Below are 14,071 nucleotides of genomic sequence, written 5' to 3' on the forward strand. Positions count from 1 at the left end.
CACTAGTAGAATAATCATTATTTGATTACTTTCTTCTGGGTCCTCTCTACTTTCCTTAGAAATGTGGCAATAGCTGTATAAGAATAATGAAAAAAAATACATATATATATATACATATATACATACATACATATATATATATATATATATATATATATATATATAGTGTGTCCCAAAAGTCTCAGTGGAGTTTCAAGTTTAATAATTTCAGAAGTACACATGCTATACAATTACAAAAGACATCATTGAAAAGTGTAATTATTTAGGTTTTTTAATACTCATTTAGAGATGTGATTTTTGAAAAATTAATTTCAATTTTTGACGCCAGTATTTGCCACCTTGAATCTGAGGGAGGGACTGAAATAATAGAAATTTCAAATAACATTTTTAAAGTTTGTAGCATTAATTTTCTGATATGACTAATGCTTAAAGGTGAACTTAATAGCTTGCATATATATCTTTTCTTGTCTTTCTGAACACCGTACGAGCCGTCTATCTACCCATAGTCACTGCTCATATTTCATTTCACAGTCTATGGTAACTGTTTGAATGTCTGTCCTCTCCATCAGACAGTAACCTCCCTGAAGGCAAGAACCTTGCTCACTCATCACTGTTCGGTTAGCAGTATTTTGTGTGTTAGAGGAATAAACAGTTGAAGGATGTTTCTTTCACTATATCTCAGCATCCATCTGGCTTTCCCACACAGTCAGATTTTACTGATTAGCTTGCCATCAATTTCCAGACTCCATCTTCTCCCACTTTGTACGTTTGAACCCAACTCCATCAGCGCTGCCTGTATCAATATTATGGATCTTGTTCCCAGTAAATATCATCTCTTTGTCTCATTATTCTTTTCTCATTATTTAGGGTGAGTCAGATCCAACTAAGTAACATTTATCGAGCTGCTAATATGTGCAAACCTTATTCCTTGTTACTTCCGCCTACCTTATCCCAAAGAATTTTTAAATTATGTGCAGAAAGTATAATTACCTTTATTTTATATGAAAAGAAATGGAGGAAGCAATTGATCACAATAACATGGAAAATGCAAACGAAACTAGGATTCAAACTCCTCTAGGTTTCACTATATTTTTCCCAGTGCACAGCAGACCCTAGAATCCTGATATTATTGCATGCCAATTACATTGGTTCTTTTTTTTTTTAACCAAATTTCCCCAACATGGTTAGTTAATTAGATGGACACCATCACCGCCTATAGCTAAATCCAGATAGACTCAGGTCCCAGATAAAAGAGCTGCTCTTGGAAACCTAAGATGTTTATGTCAGAGAGACCTACAAAGAATTAAGGGCACTCATTCAACACCTCTCTTCCCATAGCACTTCCAGAAACACACACATGCCTTCAGAAACAAGCCAACATGCAAGGGGCAAAAAGAAATCTATTATTTTCTCAATATTTTGGAATAAAGGAAATGCTACAATGAGGTAAATTCTATGAGACTAGCCTTAAAATATTAATGCAGAAAATTGTTTGATCCAAGACTCTGATGGCTGTAATGTTTCCCCTCTAAATCAAGGAGCTACATACTACAGGGGAAGGGGGAGGATCATGATCTTTTACTTAACACCTTTGACACTGAGGGATCGGCAAAATACAAAATGCAACAAATAACGCTGTGGAATAATTGCCTATGTGCATGTGTGTATGAGGCATCTAAGTGTGCCCTGTTCGTGGTATCAATAGACTTTTCATTGTTATAAATTATCACATCCCTTAGAATCAACTCTCCCTGCACTTTTGTTAGAGGACAATTTTCTCCTTGGTGATAGGGAGGGAGAAAGGAATATATTTCTTGGTTTAAGACAAGGAAAACTACCAAGGAATTCAGCGGGATATAAACATTTAGGGTCTTTTAGTGAGTTGAGAAATCCCAAGAGTAGTTAAGTCAGTGACCAGAGGGAACCTTGAAAGAAGAATCTGTCTGATCCACCAAGAAGACCTATTTCTCTTTCTCTTGAATTGAGGAGGGGGTGGGTTTCCAGATAAATTGTATTCTGTGTTGGACAAGCTGCAGCATGAATTTCAGGCAGAAAAGAGAACATAATTATTTATACAGTGAAAATGGCAGGGCATTAAAAGCCATCTGCCATTTTGATCTGCCAACAGAGCATCTTCCATATTGAAGCAATTAAGGGGGGAAAAAGTTCCACAGAAATCTGTTTGGCTATCTTTGAATTATAAAAGTGAAAAACCAGAAGCATATTTAGATGATTTTTGGTGATGCTCATCAAAAAAAGAACTGTCCTTAGTTTAGACCAAAAAGTGGGGGTTGCGGGGGAGGGGGAAGAGGAAAGAAAGAAAGATGTTTGCCAATTGGTCTAATCAGGGTCAATCTGTCTTGGCTATCTTTCCTTACACAGCCAAGCCTGCTTTCCATACAAACTCTTCTTTGTTCTCTTTGTTTTTTGTTTTTTTTTTTATTTTTTAGCAGTTCAAACTTAACTCTGAATGTATCAGGTATCAGAGCTCATTTGATCTATAACTTGGCCCATATTAGATAATACACTTGCAAAATAAATACATTTGAAAGTCACTTCTTCCTGGATCCAAACCTTAGATGTCCAATATAACTTTGTGGAATAATAAATAATGAAAGGATGGATGGATGGATGATGTGGTATTGGCTCCTACAGAACATTCCAACACCATAAGATGGGTTGTCTTTTTCAGCCTGAAGCTTATCTCATAACATAATCATTTTTCCACAGTAATAACTAATCCCTGAAATGTCTGAAGCACATTACATGTCTTTCCATCTACTCTTTCACTTTAATTCCTGCATTCAGTTAACCCATTTTTCTTAAGTTTTGGGGTACTGCCCCCACAGAGCTCATATTCTAATGGGAGACAGACAGGGAAATGTATGCTTAGAACGCAGAGTGATAAGAAAAATACTAGAGGTTAGTGCAGTGTTCCTGGTGCACAGAGGACGTAGCATCCAAATGGGCTAGGGATGTCCAGCAAAGCTTCCCCTAAGAGACTTCATCTATGGTGAGACTTGAAAGAGGTGGTATAATAGGCAGTGGGGGTACATTTTCCACAGAACAAAAGCATGGACATGTGAGAGCATGGCATATTTGGGAAACTAAAGGTGGTTTGAAGTTTCTGGAGCCTATGTTTTAAGGTAGCAAGAGAAAGGAGATAATAGATGCAACGTTTATGGGAGGTAGGTCATATCATTTCTTGCTCACTAGGCTATAAAGTTTCAGTTAAATCCACCAGAAATGGAGACCCATAGAATAATTTTAAGAAGAAAGACATTATCAGTAAGGGCTGAGTTAATGGGGGGCAAGACTAGAGTCAGACAGCCTGTTTGGAGGCCATCATGATAGCTACAGCTCCTCTGCAGGTAGGTCATGAAATAGTCACTATCAAAATTAGCTGTGCTTTCACAATATAACTAACTTTGCTGCATGTGCTTTTGGGAATTTCCTGACATCTGGGACTATCTGCTAAAGCCAATATTTAATCTTTAGCTCTTGCTCTTTTCTCTATATTTTATCATTGTTTAGAATAAGAGGTTTGGAACTTTAAAATATGAGGTTCAGTATCAGGATATGTCAATTTAATTTATTGAGTCATTAGGTCAAGGGTCAAAATCATACTATCTCTTTGTTAGAATCCAAAAATCGTGATTAAAAATTGAACATCCATTTTTAAAAATAAAATGCTAATAGAAAGGAAACTTCCTAAAATACACACACACCCTAACACAAATCTTAATTTTAATCTTCTTAATTTTAATCTAACAACCAATATTATGCTTAATGATGAAACTCTAGAAGTAATATCCCCATTAAAGTAACAAGTAAAGCCATTATTATTGCTATTATTTAACATATAAAATGCAAATCTATGCAATTTGTAAAAAAACCCAAATATTAAGAAAAGAATGAAGCTGTCTCCCTAGAAAACCTAAGAAAATAAGCTTAGAAGTTATGTCACTTTAGAACAATGTCCAATAATAAATGAACTAACTAAAAGAGCTATAGTTTATACTAAAAATTGTCACTTAGAAAATATACATAATTTAAAAATCTACCTCATAATAGTATCTAAAATATAAAGTAGCTAGCCATAAACTTAGTAAGAAATGCATAGAACAAAAATGAAGAAAACTATAAAACATTCCTGATGGTAATAAAAAGAGAACTGAATCAGTGGAAAGTCAGATCATGCTTCTAGATAGGAAGAATATTTTAAAATTCTTAGTTGTTAAATTAATCCATAAATTTAAGGTAAACTCAATAAAATTCATGAAGATACTTATCAGGCACCTGAAAAATAATTCCAAATTATACCTGGAGGAGCAAAGAAACCAAAAGCTAAGAAAGAGTAATAAAATGAAAATAATGTAGACAAAACCCTTGTCAGATTTTAACACACATATTATACGTGTGCAACCGTTAAAGAAAAATATGATACTATCATGAGAATAAATAGAATAGGGAGAGTTGATAGTCCAAAAAAATAAAATCTAATAGTATGTGATGTAGGTGAAAATAAGGATGGCATTGCAAAGCAATTGGAAATGACCATTTCTTAAATGATATTTAGGAAATGGCCAACAAAGGGAGCCTGTGTATTTATTTCACATGGATAAATGATTGAAATGGGAAACATGATATATAAGAAGATAAGCTAGGTGAATATTGATATCACCTTTCCATGAGGAAAGTCTTGCTAAGAATAATTTTAAGCAGAAAAACTGATACAAAAAGTACAACATCTATACTTTAGAACATAGCATAATGAGGATTGAAAGGACATTGAAACATTGCAGAAATCTATGCAATAGGTATGATAAGTCACAAGTTAACAGCATTAAAAGATGAAGAGACTTTATAAATCAATTGCAAATTGATGAATATACAATTCAAAAACTGGGTAAAGGACATGAGTAGCCGATTTATAAAGCAAAAAAAAGAATCAGGGAATTCCCTGGTGGTCCAGTGGTTAGGGCTCTGGGCTTTGACTGCAAGGGGCACGGGTTCGATCCCTAGTCAGGGAACTAAAATCCCACATGCCATGTGGCCGAAAAAAAGAAAAAAAAAATTTTGTACTTCCCTGATGGTGCAGTGGTTAAGAATCTGCCTGCAAATGTGGGGACATGGGTTCAATCCTTGGTACCGGAAGATCCCACATGCCACAGAGCAACTAAGCCCATGTGCCACAGCTCCTGAGCCTGTGCTCCAGAGCCCTCGAGCCACAACTACTGAGCCCGTGTGCTGCAACTACTGAAGCCCGTGGCCTAGAGCCCATGTTCTGCAACAAGAGAGGCCACCGCAGTGAGAAGCCCACGTGCTCCAATGAAGAGTAGCCCCTGCTCACTGCAACTAGAGAAAGCCCACGCAGAGCAACGAAGACCCAACGCAGCCAAAATAAATAAATAAATAAATAAATAAGTAAGTAAAAGCAAAAAATAAAAAGAGCTTCAATTAAAAAAAAAGAATACTTATTTAAAAAATCCTAACTTTACTAGTAATGAAAGGAATTGAAAATTTTAAATGTGATATGTGATTATAATTCACTTATCAATTTGTGAATCATTTAAAAAGAATAATAGTATCTAGAGTTGGCTTGAATGTGAGGAAATGGGAGCTTACCTATTTTGCTGATGAAATTATAAATTGGTATAATATTTCTGATAGGCAATTTGTCAATTAAGTATCAAAAACTTCTGATACAGTAATTCCACTCTAGGAATCTATCCTAAAAGAATAATTAGATATTTGGCAAAGGTGTGTGAAATCAACGTACTTACACAACAATAGTCAACTGATATCATATACCCTTGTAATGAAGTTAGGAGGATATTTAGGGGAAAAAAATGTTGACATAAGTATACTGATGCTGAAAAATGCATATCATGTATTATTATGCAGGGAAAAAAGCGGACATTATTTTATGGTTGCCTTTTTTAAAGATCAAAATATATGCCGGGCTTCCCTGGTGGCGCAGTGGTTGAGAGTCTGCCTGCCGATGCAGGGGACGCGGGTTCGTGCCCTGGTCCGGGAAGATCCCACATGCCGCGGAGCGGCTGGGCCCGTGAGCCATGGCCGCTGAGCCTGCGCGTCCGGAGCCTGTGCTCCGCAACGGAGAGGCCACAACAGTGAGAGGCCTGCATACCGCAAAAAAAAAAAAAAAAAAAAAAAAAAAAAAATATATATATATATATATATATATATATATATGCCAAGAAAAAGTCTGGAAGGCTATAAAAATTAGCAGTGATTATTTCTATATAGTATATTAAGTTATTTTATTATTTCTAATTTTATTTCTGCTTGTTTGTATTTTATAATTTTCCTACAAGGAATATGTATTAATTATGCAGTAGAAGAAACTTATAAAATTCCTTGCAAATATATTTTACAATTACTATGGCTGTGATTAAAATTAAACTTGAAGTACAGTTTGTCCTTTTCTATTCACTTTCCCTGGAATACTAGATTGATGAATTTATTTTAGATTTTTTCTCTTCTGAAGATTGTTGTTATTTGATTATGGGGTAAACAACGATTTTTAAAGAAAATAATTAATTAGAAAAGACACAAGCTCTATATTCATAATATATAAAGTGTTACTACATGAGACAGAACCCTTCAAACACTCAAACATTTTAGTTCAATTCACTTATTGCTAGAGTGACCTTGGGCAAGTCTCTGAATCTTCTGATGTTTCATATTCTTTCCTCATCTAGGAAATGGGGATAAAAATATCCAACATGCCTACCCTCTAGGGCTGTTTACCCCTAGGGCTGTTTAGGAACTAAGTGGAACAATGGCCATTAGCAGGTTTTATAATCCAATGAAGAACTACATAAATGAGATGGGCTCTTAGTATTTTTTTCTTTGCACTTTTCTTATTCATTACGCGTTCCTTATTTTTTTTAAAGATGCCATAAGTCTAATATTTTCAAAGTAAATGCATCTCAAAGCCTGGGTGGATCAGCTCTTCATTTCCCCAAACAGCACCACTCTTGATATTATTAGCCCCAGATGGACTCAAATGTTGAAGAGTTATCCAGTGTTCTACTTTCCTGCTGTCTGCTGAGTTGTCTTTGAAGCTCGGGCTGTAGAACGGAGTAAGATAAAAATGAAATAAAAGGCTTGTGTGTATTAAGATGGCTTTCCCTCATATTTTTAAAGAGGCCAAACGCTTATGCCGAGTTTAGGCAAACACAATCCTGATTATTTACATGGCATAATGGAAGTAAGCACTCAAGGAGAGAGAAATCTGATGCTTTTACTCAGCATGCTGTAAACCATTATCTCATGTTTTCTATGGAAAACAGTCTCAGCTGGGAAATTTGGTAACTCAGTAGGCTATTAATAGGATGTAGAATGTGATTACTCTTTTTGGATCACTTCAATATGTAATTACTTTTAGGATCTGGTAGAAAGAAACTCTATTAAATGATAATTATAGGACTGTATTTGCTTTAAAGTTCTGTAATAGCTCTAAACATGGGAGTTTTCATTAACTGTTTGCCATAGTTAATAAAGTCATTTTTCTTAAAAAGTAGCAATTCCCTGCAAAAGTGGTAGCTCCACAAAGGATTAGTTTCTTATAGGAAAGGGCAGGGGAAACAAATTGTGCAGTAGGTTGGCTTCTCCATGGTAATATAATCTCCTTGAAAATATAGATGGCATTCCGAAGTACTGTGACAAAGTGAAATATTTATAAGTCCCTAGAGAACAATAGGTCTTAGTATAATATTTTCAGAGGGTAAACAGCAACTAAATATTATTGCACACATAAAAAGAAGACAAGGCAGGTGATGGAGGCAAAGTTGGCAAAGAAAAGCCTAGAAACACCAGCTGTTTTAGGAGGTGTCCAGCGATAAACAGGGTTATTGCCAGGAATACATCCAGCAATTAGACCTCAAATGTAAATTGGGGATTATATGAACACATAGATATAAGGATCATAATGAAAAGCTCAAATCAGTCCAAGAAATAATAATAAAGTATGCCAGGTCATATCCCCCCAAATCCAAGAAGCATGGGGCACAGTGGTTTAGGCTGCAACCTCTAGCCTCTGAATGTCCAGGTTTAAAATCTAGGTCTCGCTCTCACATGGCTGATTTACTTAATGGCCTGTCCCTCATTTTCCTCATCTTCAAAATGGGAATGATAATAATAATCCTCACCTATGATGCTGTTGAGAGAATTAAATAAAGTATGGGAAGGATCTTGGCACTGTGTTTAGAACATAGTTACTGGTATGTGAAATATAGATAACACTGATAATGGTGATGGGGAAAGTAACATTTCTTATTAGATTAATTTAAGATCCTATAAACCTGATCTCAGTCATCAAGAAAGCAATATATCTATAACCTCGTACATAGCTAGCACGTGTCTAATGAAAACATGTGTTCAGAAGGACCACATTTTATTGCTATGTCAAATCATGGCATTTGTCTTCCTGTTTTTATAGACCTGCATTGTCACAGGCTTATAGGAACAGGTGCAGGCCAAAAGAGTCTTGCCAGGAGTCAAGAGATTTATTTTTTGATCTTGGCTCTGCTATACACTTTGTCAAGGGACTGCATCAGTTTGGGCCTATACTACAACAACAACAAAAAACAACTACTTCGAATAATTTCCAAGTCTAGAACCTCCTTGATTAATGAAATGAGAAGTAGAAATTGCATCAAATTTTGCATGTTTACAGTGGAGAACAATGCTTTATTCATGCCCTTCAGGCAGTAATTCCATAACTACCTTTAGGTATCAACCACATTGCATTAAAACTATGCTGGGAAGGGAAGGACAGCTGAAAGATTACATTACCTTACAAGGTTGAACTGATCTCTTTTAACGCTTTACTTAATATCAATATTCATAAAGCCATGCTTCCCCCTAAGGATGTATCAACCTCTTAAAAAAAGATAAATGAAATTGTTTGCGTATTGACCCTGTAAGCCTCCCCACTTGGTTTTCGCACTGCTTCGTGAATATCAAAGCCAACAACAACAAAAAACGTAAAATAAAATTAGACTCACTTATTCCTATGCACCAAGAGAGCCCATATCTCAAAATGAAGGTGGCATTATTATTTTTTGTTTGTTCTTCAACAGAAAGGCATTATTAAGATTAGGGGAAATACTTGTGCTCTGCAATATAAAAGCCATTTATTTTCCATTTCTACTTCTCTGAATGCACAGGAACCTTGGTACGAACCTCTGTTGTCTCTGACTGTGAAATTTGGATTGTGAATGATTTCAGGGGGTAGACTGAAGATAAATCTTGGTCCATTGGCTGTGTCATCCTTGTCATCTGCACTAATTGTAACAATTGGCTGAAAGAGAAAGGTGGCCCATAAATAAATCATGCTGACATTGGCACATCATTCATTCAAAAATTCCTGGCTGGCTGAGAAGCCTGATTTTAATTAGAGAACATAGCTCCAGAGCTAAACCAGGGCTCTGAAGCCTTCTTGGGCAGTGGGAAGGATCTCCAGGTGATGCTCTCAAAACCAAACTCTGTTTCTAAATGCTTTTTCATAGCCAAGGCAGAGCAGCGTTACCTGGTTAGAAAGTGGCTTGGTCTGGTCACTCTCACAGATGAAGCCTTCATAAGGGGCAGCAAACTTGGGAGCATTGTCGTTGACATCAAGGACCCTAATGGCCACAGGGACTTTGGCTTCCTGATGCCGGTTGTCTGAAAGGAGAGAATTGAGACAGTAAACATGTGCAAGGGAGGAATCCATGTTGGTCCAAGGTTACTCTTGGGAAAAAGTGAGCTCCAGCCACTCATTCAGGCCCTGCAGGGAAAGGCACTGTTGGCACAAAAATCATCTAAAATCCAAAGTATGCCAAATCCAATGTGAGGGGGATGTCCTAGAATAAAGGTCGACATTAGACCAGTAAGAAATAAACCACTTTTCCCTTTCTGTTGAGGTTTAATTCTAAAGGCTTATAATGGAGACTGTCCCCCTCAGAGTGTAGTCCACAACAGCAGTTCTCAAAGTGGGATCCCCAGAGGAGCATCAAACAGTTTGGGAATTTGTTGGAAGTGAAAATTCTCAAACCCAACCCAAGACCTGAGTTAGAGGCTCTGAGAGTGGGATCCAGAAATCTTTGTTACAACAAGCCTTTCATGATAATCCATTGCATGATCAAGTTTGCAAACCACCGGTCTATAGGTAAAAAAGAACCCACAGATCTTGGCTCTAAGGATTCTGCTGCTCTGGGTTTAAACAAAACTGAGGATAAAGTGGGGAATCTTTCAGCGGTGGTTAAGAGTTTCAAGCTGCTACAGACTATCAGCTCATGTGCCAAGTCTGTACCCAGTTCTGCCAAAGAAAATGAAAACATCTCTATTTGCTTATATGTCTCCCTAGATAGACAACCAAAAATAAATTTTAAAGATTGAAAAATATGTTTAAGACTAAAAAAAAAAATTGTTCTATCTCAGCTGTTATTTTCAAGAATATATAGAAAGTCTCAAGGAATAATACTTGGTAAAGTAGAATCAAAACCCTTAGGATAATACTTACGGATTTCTGCTGCAAAAACTGATATATTGAGCCAGGCAGTTTCTTCTCTATCCAAAGGTTTTGTAGTTTTAATAAAACCATCCTCTGGATTAATAGTGAAAAACCTGTCCAGGTCAGTGTGACGATCGATTGAATACCTAAGCAGAATGCAAATGAGGCAATTAGACCAAGACATTCCAAGCAGCTTAATATTTGAATATTTTCTCCATGCTATATTTAAAGCAACTTTTTTCAGTGAATTGCTTGAGCTAGGTTTTCTTTTTAATCAAATTTACTTTTCAAACTTCTTACATGAATCTTTTATAGAAATCACTTTGCAACATTGGAATTCTTTATTCAGGACAATGAATGAAAGAGCTGTTTAGCATATTTGATTGAGAAATGGAATAATATGTTGCATATCTGATTGAAAAATGGAATTAGCATGCTGCATATTTCTTCATATTTACTACAATCACCCACCATCTGAATTTATGAACCTGCATTTGGGAAGTGGGTCTGCCTTGCTTCCAAAGTACTCAGAAAGTCACAAGTGTACGGAACACTTGCCAGATTTCTGCATATGAAATATTAAATAGTCTTAAGTTATCATCAAAGATCATTTACGGTACTGAAAAATCAGTTTTCTCCTTACTTAAGGGAAAATGGTAACTATATTTTGAGTAAATTTATTCAATTTATTTGGTTTTAGGGGTTCTCCGGTAGCTTGGTTCTGAATTCCATTGTGAAATACGCAAAGATGGCTTGGCCATTCATTTGTAGAGCATTCTCCCCACACTTTAATGACCCCAGGCTGAGCCTAACAGCATAGTTGGAAGGTTTCAGCTACTCCTGTCCACTAAAAAATTTGCTTTTTTCTAACAAAAGACAAAAAATTTCCAGAATATTATGGGGCAAGGTGAGGTAGAAGATGGGTCAAGAGGAGTGGTGTAGTAAGGTGAAATAACTTGCCCAGGATAAAGTTCTGGAGACCTGGCTTTAATAAGTGTTGACAGTTGTCCCATGGCATCCATGGGGGATTGGATCCAGGACACCTGAGGATACCAAAACCCATGGATACTCAAGTCTCATATAAAATGGCGTAATATTTGCATATAACCTACACATATCCTCCTGTACACTTTATTTTTATCTCTATTTTTTTGCGGTACACGGGCCTCTCACTGTTGTGGCCCCTCCCATTGCGGAGCACAGGCTCTGGACGCGCACGCTCAGCGGCCATGGCTCACGGGCCTAGCCGCTCCGCGGCATGTGGGATCTTCCCGGACTGGGGCACGAACCTGTGTCCCCTGCATCGGCAGGCGGACTCTCAACCACTGCGCCACCAGGGAAGCCCCCTCCTGTACACTTTAAATCATCTATAGATTACTAAAATACTTAATGCAATGTAAATGCCATGTAAATAGTTGCTGGTGTGCCACAAATTCAAGTTTTGCTTTTTGGAACTTTCTGGACTTTTTTTCCCCAAATATTTTGGTAATGTGGTTGGTTGAATCCATTGACATGGAACCCATCAATGCAGAATGCATGGATACAGAAGGCCAACTGTACATATGTCTGAAGGCATTCATTGAGGGCCATAAAACCAAAGAATATTAGAGAATATTAGCAAAGACCATAGATGTCACAGAGTTTAATCTCTTCAATTTACAAATGGTAGGATTTGCAAATGGTCTATTATCTCGCTTCTGGGGGAGCCAATATTAGAACCTGGATCTTCCAGTTCTAGATCATGTTCTTTCCAAGGGAGAGGAATTTAGTGCAGAGCAGCACTTCGCAATATAGAAAACATGAGCTCATCCATGATATCGATGCCTTCACAGCTCCCTATGAGAATGGAATGATGAGTCCCCTTCCCCAGTGAGGAAAGAGAAGATAAACTATCACACACCTCATAAATGTCAGTAGAGGCTCAGTGACTAAACGCTCAGCAGAGCTCTATGTGAAAATAAAGAGAAAATAATAGAATATTTTTTCCCTGCCACTAGGGAGTTTACTATCTAGTTGACATGACAAGATAGGCTCACAGGAAGAACGATAATTAACAAATATTATTCTATAGAAGTGAAGCGCATGGATTTTAGTTTTGTAAAGTCCTAGGTACAAGTTCATGCTTGGCTACGTATATGCTGAGTGATACTGGAAAAGCCACCTAAGTTCTTTGAATTTCAGCTTACTTATCACTTAAACTAGAATATTAATAGTAACCTAACTTTTAGGTTATCTGTGAGAATTACATAAAATGATAGATGTTGAAGATGCATAACCTAGTGCCTCACACATAGTAAACAGAACAACAAATATAGCTGCTCTGATTTTTGTTGTTGTCGCTGCTATTACACACTGTGGATAGATCAAATGTCAGTCTACAGAGTATGACTTTCATACTATAGTCAGTGAAAAATCATGAAAGGCTTTTGATCAGAGGAACAAATAAACTAATTCAGACTATCAGGGTGATGAATAAGATAGGGTGGGCAAGGTGGTCTGAGCTAGTGAGAGTGGAGGAAGGAACAGAGGAAACTTAAGGAGGTGATGTATTGATAGTTTTTAAGGAGTGAGGTGATGAGACAGTGAGGTATAGAAGCGACAGAGGGAATGGAAGACTATGTGATAAAGACAGAACCAGTAGGACTCAGTTGATATTTGGAGATCTGTGGGAGGCTGGGAGAGTCCTTGAGAGTTTCTAGCCTGAGTGTCGCAGAGAGGGAGACATTGGGAAATACAAAGTCAACTTACCAGGAAGGAGAGGTTGAATTTCCACTAGGGCTATGCTGCCACACCAGGAGAGCAAGATTCAACTTTATCAGAGGTTTCACAGAGTCAGGGGTATAGTCGGTCTTTATTTTTTTAAGTATGTCACAAGAAGTATAGGCTCAAAAATATGTTTTTAATGAATGAGCCGGTGAAGGAAAAAGGAAGTGGGTAAAAATGCAGAGCAGACAGCAGAACAAGTACAGAATTAGAATCAGGGAGAAAGATCAGCCTAGAGGCAGAAAATTTAGAGCATTAACTCAATTCAATTAGTAGCATGGACGGAAACTCTATAGATAAGTGGACACAGAGAGAGAAAGTCTGAAGTGAAAGGCTGAGTGTCAGGGAGCCCCCAGTGCCTAGACTGGGATCTCAGACTACCGAAGACACCAGGTATGTCTGAGGCATGAAGAGGTTACTGCCAATGAAGCTAAGAGGAAAGAATATTTCAGGAAGGCAATGGTAAACGAAAAGGTCTCTGATGCTAGAGTCTGAGAAGAAAGCTGCAAACATTTCGAAGCAGCTAAGAGTTTGGCTGATGCTATAAGGCCCTCCTACCCATATGTTTAAGGACACAAATGTCCTTAAAGGTGACGATAAGCACTCAGGAAAGTAGGTAGTCTGGCTAGGAGACCCACTGAATAAAAACCTTTAAATGTTATTCTATGAATTGTTTGGCAGTTCTAAGAATGAGGACCTGAGTGGGTGAGGGGAGTTGGTTCAAGGGCCATAGTGAGCATCTTTGGATAATTATAGACACGAAAAATGGCTCCATGCACAGAATGG

General features: G+C 37.3%; 1 protein-coding gene across 1 annotated transcript in view; it reads right to left on the bottom strand.

Moving 5' to 3' along the window:
• The window catches only part of CDH11 (cadherin 11), a 144,746-nt gene that overhangs the window by 9,547 nt on the left and 121,128 nt on the right, over nt 1–14,071 (bottom strand). Inside the window, exons 9-11 of the mRNA XM_060131015.1 lie at nt 10,532–10,668; nt 9,560–9,693; nt 9,214–9,331 (exon numbers count right to left, since the gene is read on the bottom strand). Coding sequence (XP_059986998.1) covers nt 9,214–9,331; nt 9,560–9,693; nt 10,532–10,668 — 389 coding nt within the window. The remainder of the gene's footprint in view (nt 1–9,213; nt 9,332–9,559; nt 9,694–10,531; nt 10,669–14,071) is intronic.

The sequence above is a fragment of the Lagenorhynchus albirostris genome, chromosome 19, assembly GCF_949774975.1.
Source record: "Lagenorhynchus albirostris chromosome 19, mLagAlb1.1, whole genome shotgun sequence".
Lineage (NCBI taxonomy): Eukaryota > Metazoa > Chordata > Mammalia > Artiodactyla > Delphinidae > Lagenorhynchus > Lagenorhynchus albirostris.